At 35.8% G+C, this 12,574-nt stretch overlaps 2 protein-coding genes across 3 annotated transcripts; both read right to left on the bottom strand.

Moving 5' to 3' along the window:
- Positions 1-3,670: 3,670 nt before the first annotated feature.
- LOC104601665 (LEAF RUST 10 DISEASE-RESISTANCE LOCUS RECEPTOR-LIKE PROTEIN KINASE-like 2.2) lies at positions 3,671-7,751 on the bottom strand. 2 transcript variants are annotated; one of them, XM_088892718.1, is made up of 5 exons: positions 6,892-7,751; positions 6,466-6,507; positions 6,088-6,125; positions 4,874-5,954; positions 3,671-3,979 (listed from the first exon to the last, which is right to left on the bottom strand). In XM_088892718.1, the coding sequence occupies exons 2-4, from the start codon at positions 6,492-6,494 to the stop codon at positions 5,161-5,163; spliced, it is 861 nt and encodes a 286-aa protein (XP_088748844.1). In that variant the 5' UTR covers positions 6,495-6,507; positions 6,892-7,751; the 3' UTR covers positions 3,671-3,979; positions 4,874-5,160. The 2 variants fall into 2 exon arrangements, with proteins under 2 accessions (XP_088748844.1, XP_010263406.2); XM_010265104.2 differs by lacking the exon at positions 6,088-6,125.
- A 339-nt stretch (positions 7,752-8,090) lies between these two features.
- LOC148790002 (uncharacterized) lies at positions 8,091-11,986 on the bottom strand. Its single transcript, XM_088893842.1, has 8 exons — positions 11,873-11,986; positions 11,161-11,768; positions 10,494-11,022; positions 10,280-10,376; positions 9,868-9,933; positions 8,969-9,102; positions 8,484-8,903; positions 8,091-8,303 (listed from the first exon to the last, which is right to left on the bottom strand). Exons 1-8 carry the CDS (start codon positions 11,984-11,986, stop codon positions 8,091-8,093), a joined length of 2,181 nt encoding a protein of 726 aa, XP_088749968.1.
- Between the last annotated feature and the right edge of the window lie 588 nt (positions 11,987-12,574).

The following is a 12,574-nucleotide window of genomic DNA, read 5'->3' as shown; positions in this document are numbered from 1 at the left end:
AAGTTTGTGAAAGGAAATGGGAATCAAATCATACTAACTCATACTAGATAATTTTACAAACAGAAGTTAAATGACAATCAATCACTATCCAATTTCGACAATACAAAAGAAAATACAAGTTAACCACCTTAATTAACTCTGTCAAGTTTGCAAAATTTCAAATAAAATAAGCTACAAATTAATCACCTAAATCACCTCTAAGAATTTGAAAAGATAAAAGTAAAACAGAACTTAATCACATAATACGATTCAAAAAAATTTGTAAAGTATCAGGCAAAAAAATGAAACGAGAAAGAAATTACTTGAACACAATTTAAAAAAAAATAGATAAAATAAAAATTAAAGAGAAGAATGAAGGAAAACGATGGAAAATGAAATTAAAATACAAATAGTGGAATTCTGGAAATAAAAGTAATAGAAAATAACATAGAAAATGAAATAAAAACCGAATAATAGAAAATGAAAATAAAAATAGAAAAACAAAGCAAATAACAGAAAATATCAGAATATTAGAAGCATAGCATAAAATAGAAATAAAAGGTGGGTGCTCGGTGATGGTGAAGAAGAGGAACCCAGGAAGCTTGGATAGAGAAGAAGAGAGAAAAAAAAAAAAGAAGAGAAACAATTGTGAGTCGATGGCTGGTCGCATTCGAACGCGAACTTGAGGGTTTTGAGCAGGAAACGGCATCCAAGAAGAGGAACAATTGGAGTACCAGGTGGAGATGACCAGTGTTTGGTTGCAGTGCAGCTGGCACCCTGTTAAAACTTAAAAGAGAAAAATACTCTGGTGACGTCATTGAAAAAAACTAGCTATGCGTCATCATGCAACGCCATATTTGTACTAACATTAATTCAAAATCCAATTTTCTCTCATTTCACAGTCACATCCCATCTGTGTTGGAAATATTTTCCATATCAAAGATGTTTCGGATGTATGGTCATAAAACGGTATGGGATTCACATCTGCGCAACATAATGATCCACATCACATCTCGACCTTGTATTGTCGATAATAATACAGAAGATGACATCACTTGTGACAGGGGCAGTGTAAATTCTTTTTCATGGCCAGCTGTCAAGTTTACGGCAATGAAAAAAGATCACATGACCTCTGTTGGGCGCTGATGTGAAGTCCAATGAAAGATGAAAATGAGACCCACCATGTGAATTAAACCATGCCGGGACATCAGGACATGGGTGACAACACATTTCAACCGGAGACCCTCCGGTGACTTTTTAACACGCCGGTGTTCGGAGAAAAAGAATCGGCGTCGGATTAAAGTATTGACGTGTTCAAAACTCATTAGACGGCCTCAGACTTGTCAACATGGATCATGGTGAAACGGTTTTTTGTTGGAGGAGATCATTACCCCTTTACCCCTCTGGTTAGAAAAACAGCGGAATGAATTGATCAAACCGGAAAGATTTGACTTGAAATGGTCCGCTCTAAAATGAATTTCGATTTGATAAAATATTAAAAACCAATGAATCAATTTGTTTGGATTATATATCATTTTAGATCGAATTAAAACGGACCATGGGGACTAGAAATATATATTTGAATATACTATTGTAAAATATAGCACAACCCCATAACCCGATGTTTGGTTCAACTCTCACTTTTTCTCTTGAATGAACACATTTTTTTTTAAAAAATATGAATTCTTTTCAAACCGACAAGTGCTCTATGTTGTTCATTTTTATTATGAAAATTGTGTTAGCAGTCATAAACCATTGGTGTGGGTCTTCAAAATCATTGGCATAGATGTTTATAAGTGAATGGCCTGTGGTCAATGCCCGTTGGCATAAGTTTCCATAGAAATCTGCCAATAAACATTTATGGTGGTGGTTTTGTAGACCTAGGCTTATGATTGGCCACTAGTATAGGGTTTCTTGGGGCATTATTATTTTTCATGTTGCAAGATACCTCAATTTTTGTGCTATAAATGGAATTTTCATTCTACAAAGAATTAAATCCATGGCAAGAATAACAATTTCTATATATGTTTCTTCATATCATCTCCATGGTATGCAAAAGGATCAATTTCTATTGTACTTCTACTAATGAGGAGGTAATGTCATAAAAGTAAAAGGGAAACCTTCAATGTCTTTGGTCCTAAAAATAACAAGAAGGCCCTATATTCTTTTTGGGGTATATTTAATTAGAGGGAGTATGTTGATCAATAGGAAATTTGACCAATTTACCCACAATGCATGTTAGTTGGAACAGTGTGGGCATGGGCTTTCCCTGATAGAAGTCGCTCTCATTATAAGAAACACTTACCCAATAAGTTGTTACTGAGTGATAAAGAATGAATGCGTCCAAGAGTCAAATTTACATATGTGACCCACAAATGTCCTACAACATATCCCAACCACGAATTGAGAACATCTCCCACTAACAAGTTTGGAAGATGTTCACCATGCACACTGATATGCATGTGGAGTGTTTATGGGATGCTGTCTAGGGCATAGATGTGATCTCCTAAGATCCCTAATTAACTAAGGTGGCATTTGGTATGTTTTGGTCCCATCCATGGTAAGGTATGGTGTTCTGCTATATGTGGATGCTCTCCACCCATAAAATAGCTTGGACAAGAATGAGTAACACCCCAATTTCTCATCCATAATATTTTTTCGTTGATGGTCCACCCTAAAGTGTAGACAATTTGGTTTTACTGTAACACACATGCATTACATTGGTCCAATTACTCTCATTTTATTTAATCTTTTAATAATTCTTAAATTTTTAATATTTTATTAATAAAATAATAAGTTTTAATGTTAATTCTAGCACAGGTCCAATAGTTCTCCTTCTCAACTCTTTTTACATTATTTAAATATTAATTTTTTAATATTTTTATCAATAAAATATTATTTTTTATTTTTTAATATTAAAATAGTATTTTTAATTATTTAAAAAAATGCAAGTGTTGTCTACATATTGATGTCTTTTTTTAATTTATTTATCATATAAAATACAAAAATTAGACATTTATAATCAAGTGTGTAGGTTGGCCCTGAATGAGGTGTTGCTAGCCGCCCTGTTGAGGTGTGCCTGAGTTGTGTATGAGGTGCTCAGATTGGTTTTGAGGTGCACCTCCTTGACTTTGTCGCATTGAGGTGTCACCCAACTGTTTTGAGATGCTACATGTCATAATTCCATTGGGAAGACCAAATTGCCCCTCATCAAAAACTATACAAAAGACGACTGAACCTAATCTACTTGGGTTGTGTTTGTTTTCAGTGTAAATAAGGATTGTTGTAAAACCTCATTCTCGTTTTGTATTTGTTAGCATTTGGATGAAGTATGGTTTTACATGTAAATTTCATTCATGGTAGAGCTTTACATCGATAATCAATATAAATACAATATTGATAAAATTAAGGTAAACATTATAAAGAAAGCCATGCTTTTCAAAGTTACAATAATTCCCTCATTTAAACCAATCGGTGTTCAACTCTATAGATGTTCTTTTACATCAATAAGTATTTACACCAAAAATAAATGCCGTGTCAAGGAAAATAATTAAAATAGATTTAGTTTCAGAGATATATACTACTTTTATAGTTGTTTCTTTGCCATCAACTTAAGCTCCATACTATTATCCAAAAATGGATTCTCATTGTGTATGTAAAAGTACCCATACACTCCATGAAACTCAAAATCTGGAGGAAATGAAATAAAAATAGAATTTCTGTTGACAAATGGACATACATATAGATCCCATCATAACATAGATTGAATCACCACTCCTCTTAATCGGTGCTTGTTGTTCTTTTGTGCTTTTGCCATTCCATGCGTTGTAGTTTTGACCAAAAACAGTTGTCATTATCAGAGCAGGATGCAACATCGTTCATCTACTTTCTTCAACCTCCCGATTATGAACCGGACCAACCTTGTCCTCCACCTCTCTCTCTTCTTCTCTTTTCCTCTCCATTCTTTTTTGTTTTCTTATTCTTCATTCTTCATTCTCCCCTGTTTAAGCCATAAAGCATCATTAGACACCAAAACCATCAGTTCGCTGTAGGGGGACAATATTGGGTTTTTGAAAAACATTAGAAAAATTTAAGGGAACATGAGTAGACATGCAATCAATACTTATCAAATAGGAGCCCAGATTTCTTATAAAAATTTCCTACCCACACTCTACAACCTCCTGTGAATTGGAACAGCACATCTCTTAATTCATAATAGAGATGTATGGCTCCAATTCATGGTGGCAAGTAGAAAGTGGGTAGGAAATCCCGAATGAACAAATAGCTCACGAAAGGGAGGTCTTTGCAATTGTCATAGGACATCATCCACGAAAGGGAGGTCTTAGTATATAGCATAAACTTGAGGAGGTAAGTCTAAGTATTTTACCCTTGAAAATATATGTTAGTAAATAAACACTATGTAGTCAAGAATCTCTCCTCACAACTGAAACTCCTGGGTTGAACCATTGCTTGAGAATGGATTAAATAGGAAACAGGAAATAAGAAGGGTCTGGTTCCAAGGGAAGAAATCAAGCCCAGAAGTAAAACAGTGAAACTGTACAGCACCAAAAATAGGCCAGCAGTCATACAGACCCACCGGATCAGCATCAAAACCACAGCCTCCATCTGGCCCAACGAGCCAAACCCACACTAGGGAGACAAGAAACAAAACAGCTCTAAAAATAAAATCTTCTAAAGGGGTATATGGGGTTTTGTGGGTATATATACTGACTTCATTTGATATTGTTTTGCAAAAATAATCTTCTATTTCATACTTTTAAATTGTCATGGCTTAAATGGAAAAAAAAGGATGGATATAAGGTGCCAAAAAGTATGCTTTGGTAAGCATGAAATACAAAGAATAGTAAAACATTACTACTATATATGCACGCACCTGCTACTGCTTAGGTACAACCCAAAGGCTAGTCTTGGTTGGAATAGTCAATTTAAAGCTTCCATTAAACGACATCCAAACTTTTTCCATATCAGGTCGCGTCTCAGGATCTTTCTGTATGCAGCACAAAGCCACAATACACAACTTCTCCACATTTTCATCCTGTTCAAGGGAAATAGTATCTCGTCCTTTATTATCATTTTTTGTTACATAATCATGTATCTCATACGGAAGCTGCCCAAATTCGACATTCATCTTAAGATGTTTTCCAAGCATTTGCAGCAACGTCATTCCATAACTATAGACATCTGACTTGTTAGTTGGGTTAACAGGTAGTTTCTCATCATTAGGGTAAAGTTCCGGAGAGGCATATCCCTGGGTTCCTTTTCCGTTTTGGTATCCTTCCTTTTGAGACTGTGCTTAGCAAAGCCAAAGTCGGAGATCTTTGGAGTGAAATCCTTATCTAGAAGAATGTTTTCAGGCTTTATGTCAAGATGAATAATCGGTTTAGGGCACTCCATGTGCAAGTAACGAAGCCCTCTAGCAACGCCAAGTGCAATTTTGTATAGTTTCTCCCAATCAAGTCCAGTGATGCAGTCGAGCAGAGTCATGGGCATATAATCGGAGACAAGGGCTACTACATCTTTCTCTGAACAATAACCTCTAAGCCTGAGGATGTTAATATGGGAAGCCGCGCTAATTCCTAAGACCTCATTCTTGAAATCTTTTTCATTACCGTCCCGCCTTTTTAATAACTTCACAGCTACCTTTGTGCCTTCAGGTAGCAATCCTTCGTATACTTCACTATACGCTCCTCCACCCAACATTTTGTCCCTCTGTATTATTTCATCCAGTTGACAATGACTGTATTCTTTTATATTATTTTTTTCCACTTGGCTTTTAAGTGGCTCACTGCTGGAGGGGTCTCTCTTATTTTTGGGGTTTTCCCTCATCTCCTTAGCTTCCTCACCGCCACCATTTAGCTTGACTTCTTTGCTATTGCTTGATTTATTCAAAATTGAATAACGTAATGGAGATATCTTCTTCTTCATCACCAGTAGGACTATGATCACAATGATAACTGACCAGGCAAAAACAAAAGAGATGTAAATATGGCATTATTATTTTGTGTGTGTGTGTACGAGAGAGAGAGAGATTCTTTGTTCTTATGAAATTTTATAAATCAACAATAAGCAAATATTTAAAAGATTTACTCAGATCGAAGAGGAGCATTAGGAAATGATGGATGTTCCTGTAAAATCAACAATAAGCAAATAGTAAGAGGTTTTTTGGTGGTTGGAGGCTTGGAGCCTCCCCAGTGGTTGAAAGATATTCTAAACTTGGATTGTTCTGTTATTTCTGTGTAACGTTAATATATTTATTCACCAAAAAAAAAACGTAAAATTCACATTCAAATTATTTTTCTATCCTCTTTGATGTTGAGACAAACAGATTTTTAAATTTTAGGTATTAAACATGTTTGAAATACTGACGGGTTGATCGCTCAGTATTCTTCGATGAAAATGAATTTTTACCAAAAGAAAAGCAGATGAAAAGGATAAATTAATGGCTGCATATAATTATAACATTACCTGCTGCACCAATCGGTATCCATACCCATAGCTTCGCCTTTCCTGAAAATATGATTATGGAAATAGAGTGACAGAGTTTTAGCTGAGCAAAATAAATTATATAAATCAAATATAGTTATGAAATTAAAAAGTCCGATCATGAAAACGGAAACCCTTGAGTACCATTCAGAACAAAAGAAATAGAAGCTTCATCTGAATGGCACTCAACTTAGGGATTTTCGTTTAGGTCTATGTATTAGAGTCCATGGCTATTGATTGTGTAAAGAAGGAAAAAAAAAGAAAAGAAAAGAAAATAATAGGAAATCCTCCTCAAACTACTGCAGATTAAAACAGAGGAAGTACTTATTATTTTTATTAAATTTGTTAAAAGAGGGGAAGAATGGAAAAGCTAAATCAGATGGGCATGTGCATGGGGATCTATATTACCTGTTCCACTGTTGGATACGTTCCCTGCGCGTATATTCCACTGAAGACTATAGCCGGTGGCCAAAAGAGTCGACAGATGTACTCTATCCGTCATGCCGGTTAATTTGGGTAATTGGCTCAGGGCATCCGTGGGGAATTGTACAGAACTGCATCCCTGTGGAAAACCATCAGGCATGGAATTGCTAGGGGGGTCGTAGTAGAAGTACAGGTCAGTGCCACTGCAAGTTTGATAACCCACAACATACGTATTAACCCACAACACTGATTGCCCCACCTATAATACGTATCTTAACAGTGAAGGAACAGCAGTAAACATGGAGAAGGGAAGGCAGAGGGAGAGGGAGAGAGAAGAGAGAAGGTAGAAGAGAAGAAAGAAAGAAGATTACATTAATATTAGGGAAAATTTCTGATCAGTACAGTTGGCTCTCGAGAAATAATTTGGTCCCGCGATCCAGTATTGCATGTGAAAAAGACAAAAATGCCCTTCAATATCTTTTAATTTTCTTTATCAACCTATCCGCTAAAACCAAAACCAACCCTTCGAAGATCATATTCACACTATCACAGAGAACCTTGGGAAGGTCAGAACGTCTTCCTGTCCGTATACAGAACAAAGATTGTTGGCCAGTGCCATCTGAAGGACAGAACGGGGAAAACCAGTACAGCTGCAAAGTTGAGCTCAAACCATGGTACTTTTGGAGGAAGCAAGGTTCCTAGCGATTTATGGTGGAAGGTAAAACCGTCGACATCTCTGTAACAGAATTTGGAGAGAGAAATAATTCTCTTTATTGATTTGAAAAGGATTACAAAAAAGTTTATATACATCAAAATGAAGAAGCCAAAAAGAAAAGGAAAACTAACTAACAAACTTGTAACTAATCTTGACTAAGAGTAACTAACTTCAAAACTATAAAGTACAAGTTTAGTCTCTAATAGCCCCCCTCAAGCTGGAGCATACAAATTTTGAATGCCCAGCTTGCAAATTGAACTATTAAATGAGTGAGGTGGCAAGGGCTTAGTGAAACAGTCAGTTAATTGGTCTTCAAAAGCTATTGGCATCAGGTGAATCAAACCAATTTGCAATTTTTCCCTTACAATGTGGCAATCTATGTCAATATGTTTTGTACGCTCATGAAAGACTGGATTACAAGAACTGATTGATTGTCACAAAAAACAAGAGCAGGATCAACTTGAGGAATCTACAAATCTTTTAATAGATAAGTAAGCCATTGAACTTCACATGTAACAACAGCAAGGGCACGATACTCAGCTCCAGAGGAAGATTTGGAAACAGTCTGTTGCTTATTGGATTTCCAAGATATTAGACTATCTCCCAAAAAAACACAATGGCCAGTGACAGATCTCCTGGTATCAGGGCATGAAGCCCAATCTAAATCTGGGAAGGCTTTCAACTATAAAGATGATGAAGCAGAGAAGAACACACTTTGGCCAGGACTAGCTTTTAAGTATCGAAGAATTCTATGTACAACTTGCATATGAAAATCTGTAGGACAGTCCAAAAACTGAGAAAGATGTTGGATAGCAAAACAAATGTCTAGCCTTGTGTTACATATATAAATTAATTTGCCAACCAATTTTCTGTAGGAAGTAACATCTGTTAAAGGAGTACCAGCATCTTTATCAAGTCTTTGAGAAGTAATCATAGGAGTAGACACTAGCTTGCTATTTATAAAACCTATTTCCTCCAAGAGATCAATCACATACTTCCTTTGCTTGAGATTAATGTCAGTCGTGGATCTGGCAACTTCTAAGCCAAGAAAAAACTTGAGTTGGCCAAGATCTTTAATTTTAAAAGCATCATGTAAGAACTTTTTGACCTCATTTATCAAATCAATGTTGTCACTTGCTAAAATGACATCATCAACATAAATTAGCAAGGCTATAAAATGAGAACCAGCTTGTTTTGTGAACAGAGAAGAATCAAAAATTGCCTGAATGAATCCTTGAGACAACAAGGCATCAGTGAGCTTTTGATTCCATTGTCTACTTGCCTGCTTGAGACCATAGAGTGATTTAGTTAATCTGCACACTTTTGAAGGATCAGAAGTTTCAAAACCTGGGGAAGAGTCATGTAAACTTCTTCATGCAAGTCACCATGTAAAAAGGCATTGTTAATATCTAGTTGATGCAAATGCCAATCTTTAATAGCTGTAACAACATGTAAAGATCTAATTGTTGTTATTTTTGCAACTGGAGAAAAAGTATCAAGATAATCAATGCCATTCTATTGAGTATATCTATTGGCACTAATCTTGCCTTATATCTTTCAATGTTGCCATTTACATGATACTTGGTTCTAAAAACCCATTTGCACCCTATAGGTCGTTTTCATGCAGGTAAATCAGTTAAAACCCAAGTATTATTTTGCTCTAATGCTTTGATCTCAAGTGCCATTGCATCCTTCCAGCATTGTGATTTTATAGCCTCATTATAGGTTCTAGGATCTTTGGTTTGGGAGATTTGAGTAGCAAAGACCCTATGAAAAGAAGATAATTTGTGAGTGGAATAGGTAGAAGATATGGGGTGAGGATTGGAGGTTTTGAAAATAGAATTGGCTTTGAGGTTTGGTATTTGACAATGATATTGATCAAGATATGAAGGAAGTGTATGAGGTCTGGATGATCTTCTAGGTTGAGTTTCAAAATGTGTACTTTGTATGGGGTCTGGTGAAATATTAATAAAAAGGGGTGAATCAACAGTGGTATTATCAGAAGTGGTAAGTGGTGGTAATTGATTAGTGACAGGTAAAGTTGTGATGTGAGGAAGATTAGAAGGTGAAGATGTAAAAGAAGGTGGAGAGGGTTTTGCTAAAGGAACTGCATATTTTGTGGGAAGAACAAAGTCTGAATTATCTTATTGAAAAAGAATTAGAATGAAAAGGAAACGAGTGTTCATAGAAATGAACATCTCTTGAGACCATAACCTTTTTGGTTCTGAAATTATACAAACGAAAACCTTTAGTAGCAGAAGGATAGCCAAGAAATACACAAGGATCAGCTCTAATATCAAACTTAGTTCTATCTGTATCAAGTGTAGAAGCAAAGCAAAGGCATCCAAAAACTTTCAAATAATTAAATGAATGAGCAATATTATAAAGAAGCTAAAATGGAGTTTTGTTTGAAATGATTGGGGAATGAGTTCAATCGAGGATTAGATTGTCTGATGGGGAATGAAAACTTTCTTTGTTTGGCATAATGACATATAGAACAATAATTTGAAGATGGTAGTGTTATAGAATGATCCAATGCTCTCAAAAGTTTCAATCGAGGATTAGACAAATGCCCCATTCCAAAATGCCATATATTAGTGGCAGTAGGCTTATTACAAAAAAGAACAGAAACAGAACTACAAGTGATGGTAGGATTACAAGTAATAGACGAATTACAAGAAACAGAAGGTAGGACAAGCTTGTAGAGGCCATTGACCTTTTTAGCTAATCCAATCATCTTCCAGTGTTGATGATCCTGGAGGATACAAAGATTGTGTTGAAAAATGAGACAATAAGGATATGAATCAATAAGCTTGCTAGTAGATATAAGATTGAAAGAAAAATGAGGTATATAAAGAACATTATGAAGTACAAAATTGGAAGAGAATATAACAGTTCCTATGTAAGAAATAGAAACCTTTTGATTATTGGGTAAAATGACATGTGTATTTGTGACAGGTGTATATGTTGAAAAATTGGATAAGCTATTGGTTATATGATCAGTTGCACCACTATCAAGAATCCAGTGTGTTTGATGAGACTTATTATCATCAATGGTGCATGAAAGAATGAATTTACCTGATTCATTAGCAATTGGAGCAAAGGTTGATGTTAACTGATTGACCTGAGGTGTGGAGAAAGGTGCTGATGCAGAATCAGGAGCAAAGTTGACTTGCTGAAGTAGACTCATGAGCTGATTGTATTGATCCTGAGTAATGGGAGAAGTGGCCACATTATTGGCTGAAGTGAATCCATTATGAACACTAGAAGCAGAATTAGGAATTGAAGAATCTGGAACATCTGTGCCTTCATATGCTACTTCACCGTTATAAGAAACTTGATTGGCATGCGTAGCTTTTGAACCAAATCTGCCTCTTCCTCCTCTATAACCAACTAGATATCTGTGCTTTTTATAGCAAATTTCAACTGTATGTCCTAGAGTATTACAATAACTACAGATTGGCTTGGATCCTGTATTAGCATAGAACCTTTTTGAATTAGTGATTTCTGAACCAGAGTTAAAAGAGGAAAAACATCACAGAGATTGCTGTGAATTTTGTGAAACAAATGGTCTTTGATTGTAATTATATCCTTGTCCTTGAGTCAAGAACATAGAGGCTGAGTCCTCAAGCTTAATCACAGGATTATTGAACTGTCTTTCATGCTGAAGCACTAAAGAAAACAATTTGTTAATGTTGGACAAAGGATCCATCAAGAAGATTTGTGACCTAACTATTGAGAAATTATCATTGAAGCCTTTCAAGAATCTGATAGAATAATCATTTTGATAAGCTTTCTTAACATCTTTGAGTGCTTGACAAGAACATTGGGGCTCACAAGTGCAAACTGGAACAGATCTAAGAGTAACATATTCATCCCACAGAATCTTTAATTGTGTGTGATAATCAGTAATAGAAAGTGAATTTTGTCGAAAATTATAAATCTCTTCTTGCAATTCTGAGATTCTTATAGCATCTCCTTGAGAAAATCTATCACACAAATCCTTCCAAATATCCACAGCATTGTCTAACAACAAAATACTTTTAGCAATTGAGGGTGATAAGGAATGAATTAACCATGAATACACCATAGTGTTGCATCTTTGCCAGGCTGGATAAGTAGGATCATCCTTTGAAGAATTAATATGCTTCCATCAACAAAATCAAGCTTATTCTTTGAGAGTAAAGCCATTCACATAGATCTGAACCATGAATGAAAGTTAGGCCCTGATAAAACTGGTGAAACTAACACCAGAGATGGATTCTCATTCAGATGAAGGTAAAACGGATTTGGTGGTGTATCTTCAGGCCTTACTGCAATTGCAACTTGTTGTTGCACAACAGAAGGAATCTCGTTGTTTGCCATGCTGATTTTAGCAATAAAACTTGATCAAATTGAACTAATTTTGTGAAATCTGTAATCGCAATGTGATGAGGATTAAAGATCTGCAATTATTTCTAAATTCTGAGAAAAAAAATTTTGTGGCTAAGCAAGATCAATCGCCAAGAAAAGAAAAGAAAATTCTCTAAGAAAAGAAAATTCCGTCTAAGAGCCCCAGCTTATTTGCAATTGCAAGCAGATCAAAAGCGTATGCAGAGGTTTCTATAGATACTCTTTGTGAAATCGTTTGTGTTGCTTCCATCGATGTATGCAAGCGGAAGACCGAAGGGACGCCGACAATCAGAACAAGCAACGCCAAGAAAACCCTACCAAGATTATCCAAAGAAGAAGCAATAATATTGAATAAACGGCGTCAATTACAGCTGAGAGAGATAGTAGTAGTCAGCATGTGGACGTCGTCGTCGTCAATGCAACCGCAAGCCTTGGAAGCACTCAGAATGCATCAGAGAAGCACAAAGCGAAAGATTGGCTACCAGTCGTGAAGGATAGCGGAAGAAAGGGAGAATTTCAGAAAATTCATCTAGGTTTTCTGTTTTCTTGAAAGAATCTTCT

This window comes from Nelumbo nucifera, chromosome 8, assembly GCF_055504915.1.
Source record: "Nelumbo nucifera cultivar China Antique chromosome 8, China Antique-T2T, whole genome shotgun sequence".
NCBI lineage: Eukaryota > Viridiplantae > Streptophyta > Magnoliopsida > Proteales > Nelumbonaceae > Nelumbo > Nelumbo nucifera.
The sequence above is the reverse complement of the archived record's forward strand: the minus strand, read 5'-3'. Positions and strand labels throughout refer to the sequence as shown.

Bases quoted from the DNA above. Each gene is read 5' to 3' on its own strand.
- LOC104601665 (XM_010265104.2), bottom strand. From the start codon at position 7,066: ATGCCTGATGGTTTTCCACAGGGATGCAGTTCTGTACAATTCCCCACG. The intron at 6,508-6,891 runs GTAATATAGATC...TCATATTTTCAG, and splicing joins CGTATCCAACAGTGGAACAG to GAAAGGCGAAGCTATGGGTA. The intron at 5,955-6,465 runs GTAATGTTATAA...TTGCCTGGTCAG, and splicing joins GATACCGATTGGTGCAGCAG to TTATCATTGTGATCATAGTC.
- LOC148790002 (XM_088893842.1), bottom strand. From the start codon at position 11,986: ATGGCAAACAACGAGATTCCTTCTGTTGTGCAACAACAAGTTGCAATT. The intron at 11,769-11,872 runs GTGTTAGTTTCA...TGTTGATGGAAG, and splicing joins TGAATGAGAATCCATCTCTG to CATATTAATTCTTCAAAGGA. The intron at 8,904-8,968 runs GTTTTGAAACTT...GGTCTCAAGCAG, and splicing joins TTTACATGACTCTTCCCCAG to GCAAGTAGACAATGGAATCA.